The sequence below is a fragment of the Ptychodera flava genome, chromosome 6, assembly GCF_041260155.1.
Source record: "Ptychodera flava strain L36383 chromosome 6, AS_Pfla_20210202, whole genome shotgun sequence".
Classification (NCBI taxonomy): domain Eukaryota; kingdom Metazoa; phylum Hemichordata; class Enteropneusta; family Ptychoderidae; genus Ptychodera; species Ptychodera flava.
The window spans coordinates 20,427,065-20,433,968 of NC_091933.1; the positions used below are offsets into that span (position 1 = coordinate 20,427,065).

At 38.1% G+C, this 6,904-nt stretch overlaps 1 protein-coding gene across 1 annotated transcript; it reads left to right on the top strand.

Moving 5' to 3' along the window:
* The first annotated feature begins 271 nt into the window (after positions 1–271).
* LOC139135103 (uncharacterized) lies at positions 272–6,000 on the top strand. The gene is made up of 3 exons (XM_070702342.1): positions 272–1,122; positions 2,050–2,204; positions 5,489–6,000. Exons 1-3 carry the CDS (start codon positions 978–980, stop codon positions 5,885–5,887), a joined length of 699 nt encoding a protein of 232 aa, XP_070558443.1. The 5' UTR covers positions 272–977; the 3' UTR covers positions 5,888–6,000.
* The last annotated feature ends 904 nt before the right edge of the window (positions 6,001–6,904 follow it).

The following is a 6,904-nucleotide window of genomic DNA, read 5'->3' on the forward strand; positions in this document are numbered from 1 at the left end:
ATATCAGAGCAACTGATGTCGTTTCTTTTGCAACACCAGATTTCATTGCAGACAACATCAAAGCTTGTCTAAAAAGTCTTCATTTGCAACACTGTTCGAAATTCTGTATTTGCCGCGCCGTCGGGTAGCCTCAAAGCCTTACCGCTTTCAAATCCATTATGTGTCGGCATAACTTTGTGACTGTGTTTTAAATTTACGAATCTTTCCTTTGGTTCATCATTGGTCATGAGATAGGCGCTTACAAGAAGCATTGCCACGACAAATTTTTAAAACTCTAATCTGATTGGACAAAAGTCATTTTTAAGGCGGGGCTAAGAAGTAGTCGAACCTGAACCAAGTCTGTTGTTCGTGGACAACATTATTTTCCCACGAGTTAAGCTTATGGACGGTTGAGGCTACCCGACGGCGCAGAAATTACTGTAGTGCACAGTGACTTCGGGTATAGGGTTCATCGAAATTGTGAACACTCTGACTATGAGGCTCCTGATCAACGGCGAAGTTTTGTCCGTGGCAGGGACGATCTCTGCCTACCGCATAAATACGTTGACTAATAATATGTTTGACACGAGTACCATGTACCTCGTCACGTTGGATACAGCAGAGAGCTCTGACAATGAAAGTGATGGCAACGTTCGACGCCCAATACAACGAGTCGTTTGGCAGGACGACGAGGGAAATTTTACAGTAGATGGTCGTGACTCCTCTACTTATGAAGTTCGTGGGGTCGAGAGATCCCCAGTTACACTCACAAGCAGCCCACGTCGAAGTTCCACCGGCGGTTCTGCATTGTTCGAAAGTACCGCAAATTCCTCTACCAACCGTGCCGATTGGGACTTGGTACGAGCTACCAAGTCCCAAGGCCAATTGGCGTTCGTCCACCGGGAGTTAGCCAGCAGCAGCCAGAACAGAGACGGAAAGTAATCAACAAAGCCGTAACAGTTATATCGTACACCAGCGCTGGATATCGAGACGAAAACATGGTTATTTTAACCCTAGACGAAAATGAATGCAGTTTGGAAAATTTCTGCATGAAAGTTAAATCAATCAACAACTGGGAGGAAGACACGATCCTTATATTGGATCGTTCACAGACCCCGATCAGCGAAAGTCCGGCGACTTCAGGTAAGCTTAAAAAACAATCGTTTGCCTGTAGGCCGTTAAAGATCAGGGGTGTTTAGTAATTTAACATAATCTAAATGATGAGAAATGTTGACGTCACATACAAACTACTGAAATCCTGTTTATATCTACATTTTTGAAAATGTAAGAATAATTCTTCATTAGGGTCTAAAAATAGCTAAAATTTCAATTTAAAATGTCACTTTTTAGATTGAACTGTGCAGAAATTCACGAGTGTCTCAGGCGATTATTATATCAACCTCTTCAGTATTAAAAACTTTTCCGCGTAAAATTAGTAAGAAAAATTCTTGTTCATTTATAACTTTTGAACTTATATCAACTTCAATTTAGAACCAAACCTACTGGCCAACCTCGTGACTGAATGCACGTTGTGTACATCGTCGTAAAACTACGCGCCCTTTTACGGCGTCGAAATAGACTGGCACGCGGAATGAATGGTTGTGTAATGACCTGTTGTAAGGATGACGTAATTTGCATATTGATAACCCGGGCACATTTTATGAACATCCCTTAGTCTGGGACATCCTCCAAACAAAATTCAGCACAATTGCCCATGTAGTTTTTGATTAAAAAAATTATCACAAATTCTATTTTTAGACCAAATTTGCATATTCACAACCAGGTCAAATTGTCTTGAACAAAATAAGATCTGGGCATCTCCAGGCACCTCCTTAGTCCTTAAAAAAATTCAGCCATGTAGTTTTGGAGAAAGTACACAAAGTTGATCGATCGACGGACAGATGACAGGCAGACATCCACTGGTCAGCCATAATCCCTATATCTCCAATGTCTGCATGTCTACAGACAGCGGAGCTAATTACAGGTACAGGGAAAAGGATAAAGCACATTTTCCCAGCACAATTTACCATTTGTATTATCATTGATTTTGTAATAAATTGTACTTTATAGGACCTGATTTTTGGAGAACACCAAGGAAGCTTTTTGCAGTGAGAGATGAAGACTATAAAAAATTCATCTATAAAGAGAAAGCTCCAAAACGGAAATCAGAACTGCAGAATGTAGAAAGTGATTTAAAGATAATCAAGCAGCATATTGGAGAGATGGTAAGTAAACAATTCTGTTACATAAATGAGAGGTACAACAACTCTTGGTTATATGTGTCGGGGGGGGGGGGGGGGGGGAGGCACTCCGATCGGAGTGTTCAAAGTACAAAAGTGTCAAAATTAGGGGGTCAAAAGTTTTCATTTTTAGCTAAACTGGGGGGGTCAAAAAATTACATTTTTAGGTAAAATGTGGGGTAAGAAATGGCTGATATTGATTTTGGGAGAAATTTTTTTTTTAAACTTTTTTAGCTCCGCTGTCAGCGACGCAGAGCTTATCAGATAGGTGGACTGTCCGTCGGCGTCCGGCGTCTGTCCGTCCGTCGTCTGTCAACATTTTTTCAAAAATCATCTTCTCTGAAACCACTGGTCCACTTGCTTTAAAATTTTGTGTGCAGGTTCCTTTGGGTGACCTCTACCAATTTTGTCCATTTTGTGATGAAATTTGTATTTTTGGGGCAATTTTTCGCATTTTTGGTCAAAAATCATTTTCACTGAAACCACTTGTCAGATTCTATTCAAATTTGGTGTGCAGGTTCCTAGGGATGATATAAGTAATATATAGTCAAATTGTGCTGATATATGCAGGAATGGATTTTTGAGGCAAATTTTGCCATTTTTGGTCAAAATTATTTCAAAAATCTTCTTCTCTGTAACCACTGGTCCAATTGCTTTGAAATTTTGTATGCAGGTTCCTAGGGGTGACCTCTATCAAGTTTGTCCATATTGTGGTGAAATTTGCATATTTGTATTTTTGGGGCAATTTTTCGCGTTTTTGGTAAAAAATCATTTTCACTGAAACCACTTGTCAGATTTCTTTCAAATTTATTGTGCAGGTTCCTTGGGATGATATAAGTAACATATAGTCAAATTGTGCTTATATATGCAAGATTGGATTTTTGGGGCAAATTTTGCCATTTTGGGTCAAAATTATTTCCAAAAATCTTCTTCTTTGAAACCACTGGTCCAATTTCTTTGAAATTTTATGTGTAGGTTCCTAGGGATGACCTTAGCAAAGTTTTGTTCAAATTTTGGTGAAATTTGCATATTTGTATTTTTGGGGCAATTTTTCCAGTTTTTGGTCAAAAATCTTTTCTGAACTGCTTGTCAGATTTCATTGAAATTTAGTGTGGTTCCTTAAAGGATGATATAAGTAACATGTAGTCAAACTGTGCTGATATATGGAGGATTCACCGATTGGATATTTTGGGGAAAAATTTTGCCATTTTGGTCAATTTTTTTAAAAAAACATCTTCTCTGGACCACTGGTCATCCTACAGATGACCTTAGCCAAGTTTGTTCAAATTGTGGTGAAATTTGCTTATTTGTATTTGATTTGGGGGCAATTTTTCCTGTTTTGGTCAAAAATCATTTTTTCTAAAACTGCTTGTCAGATTTCTTTCAAATCCTGTGTGCAGGTTTGTACAGATTTTATTAGTAATAAGTAATGAAATTGTTCCAATATAAAACATGTCAAGATCTCTAGACTTCTAAAAGTTGCTTGAAATACATATCAGTCAGGTGGCAAAAATTTAGATTTTCAACTCAACCTGCATATATATTTCCTGCTAGCCAGTTCATTTCTGCAGCAGATTACAGCAGAGCTCTTCCGGCCGCTAGGTCGCTTGTTAAGTCTTGGAGTCAGAAAATGTATAACCATATGACTAAATAAGTTGCCACACTTCAAGGGGGGGGGGGGGTGTCAAAACTGTGGTACACATATACCTTTTCTTTGTGAGTGCCCCCCCCCCCCCCACCCTTCTCCCTCTGCCCCCCCCCCCCCCCCCCCCCCCCGATCAGTGTTTACATTTATTGCAAGATTTATACAGGTGTCACCAGTGTATTCTTGTTGTCTACATCAGTAAACACTCAGACTGGCAGACACATCTGTTTGAATGAGCTTTTGTCAGAGTTTAGATAGCACTTCAGGGGATGATCATGGTTAGGTAAATATTCACACCAGGACAATTTACGTGTAACTATATCTGGAGCAAACCATTTTAATGTCAGGATCATTGGTTTGAAAATTAAAGGCAGAAATTAAATATATGATATATAAATCACATTCTACAGTGTCAATTTCATGACCCTTGTATTTCACATCTAAGAAATTTAATGTTTTACCACAATTGTACTATACTATATAGTACAGCTGTGGTTATGGGACCACTAAGAGTCTGTGTGTGTGTGGATTTGTGTGGGTAAACAACTTAAAATCCGAAACTGCTCGACGGATAAATGCATTGATATTCAGAGAGGCGCTTATAGCACATGGTGCCCAGGCTTCATTTGTTGATGTCCATGTGTAAACAAACAAACAAAACAAAAAAAAACACACACATGTAAACACGGAAGCAATGTATGCTCCCAGTTTATATGTGGGTTGATGTTTTCAGTGTCAAACATGTTGTCATATATTGCTTCCTTGTTTACATGTGTTCGTTTGTTTATTTACATATTTTTCTTTACACATGGACGTCAAAAAACAAAGCCTGCAGAACACCCTGTGCTTATAGTGTCTAGTTGGTAGATTGTTCAAGTGAAAATGATTGAATGAGAGGTACAGAATTTGGGTCCAAAAATAAAAATATGGCCTTTGGTCAAAAGTCCATAACACACACTGTGCTGGGCTTATTTCTGTTGAATCAGAACGGATTGAAGGTTTAATGTTCACATTTTGTCAAAATTAAGGTTTTGTCTCATTTTCATTTTATTTCGTCTATTTTATAACCATCTTTTGGTCTGTTGATCTTGATTTACTTCTGAGTATTTTCAATAAATCACAATAAATTCACTTCCTTTCTTCAGGTCATATTGTACTGTTTATGGCCATATTCCAGTATATATTTCTCATTTGTGTGTGTGTGTGTATCCATGTACCTTGGATACTTGAAACTTGGTTACTTTTTAAACAAATATTATTTTGTACTTTGCTCTTTTCCTATACATGTATAGAATCACTTCCTTGAATGTCTTGTTTTTTAGTTTGATACCTCATACATACATAACAGTTTATGAGCAGTGATAACAGTGCTATATTTTAGTACAAGTAGACTTAAGAGTCTGTGTTGATGTATGTGTGGGTTGGTGTAAACAACACCTCAAATACTGGTGGGAAATTGCATTCATATTGGGTTACATCAATTACTAGTATACTGTCATTTTATTGGTCAGAGTATTAAATTATTGTCTCAGTCAATGTGTGTATTAATTCTGTTTTGTTGGTATTGATATGGTTATTTTACAGGCATTATTGTCAACTTAATTTTCATTGACTTTTTTTGCAGAGAGGACTCCAGGGAGTCTTTAGTAGACCACGAGACCCATTAACATGCATGGTATGCCTTGAAAGAGCCTCATTTCCGTTGTATGCATGTTTCAAGTGTAATAAAATAATAGGGTGCTATGTATGTAGCATTCGCTTACATGCTTGTCCAAATTGCCGTGGTGCAATACCTGAGAACGCACCACATCTGAGAGGGTTGGAGCAAGCAATGCTTGGAAGTGAATACAACACTAGTAGTGACAGAGAGATTGCAGTTGCTGTTCAGCAAAGGCCAACCAGTGCTGGTGTGGATCAGTTTAGCAGTGATGAGCAACCTGAGATCCCCGACGACGACGATGATGATGACTTCTTACCAGAAGTAACTTATCATACTGGACCGAGAAGAAGCCAGCAGAACTGATTTTTTTTGCATGGGTGACTGCCCTGTAATTCAGTTCAGTTCAGAGTTCGGTTCAAAATGACTCTTGGAACTACAGTGTATCTTTGTTTCATCATTGTTCAGTGAAGTGACTGTTGGATTTATATTATTATATTCTATTTGTATAGTTAAAGATGTTTTTTGTTGATCCATGAAAAAAGATTGTAAAGACTGAAGGTAATTGCCATCATCAGGGTTTTCATAAAGAATTGAAGTAGAAGGAAAAGTAAGAGAAGTAGGCGGACAAGCTTTTCGTTAGATAACGATCGAGATCGCACGCAACTCTTCCAAAAGCTGGAACACAAGTTAAGCTGTACAATTTACGTTTCGTTTCTCCTTAAATTCAATAATATTTTGGTAAAAGTAGCCGGAAAAATTACAAGAGTAGGCGGGTAATTTAGCCGGCTACCGGCTTCTAATGAAAACCCTGATCATGTAACCACAGGGTGCTCAGGCTTTCTTTGTTGATGTCCACGTGTAAACAAAACTGTAAACAAGGAAGCAATGTATGACATGTTTGACACTGAAAACATCAACGCAAATTTTACTGAGAACTTACATATCAACTGGGAGAAGTCATGCCCACCCCTCCCCCCCCCCCCACGAAGGAGGGGGACAATGACTACTCCCAGTTGAGTATGTGGGTTCTCAGTAATATTTTGGTTGATGTTTCAGTGTCAAACATGTCATATATTGCTTCCTTGTTTACGTGTGTGTGTGTTTGTTTATTCACGTGTTTATTTGTTTACATTTTTGTTTACACATGGACATCAACAAACAAAGCCTGGGCACCTTGTGATCTGAATAAGATACAACATTTAATAAGGTTATTCAATGTTTAATTGACACAACACATGGCAATTGATTGCCTCACTGTATCATCATTGTTCGATGAAGTGTGTTGCATTTATATTTGTATTTAGTATAGTTAAAAAAAATTTTTTGTCGATCCATCAAAAAATTTTCTTAAGACTGAAATTGCCATCATGTAACAGAGTA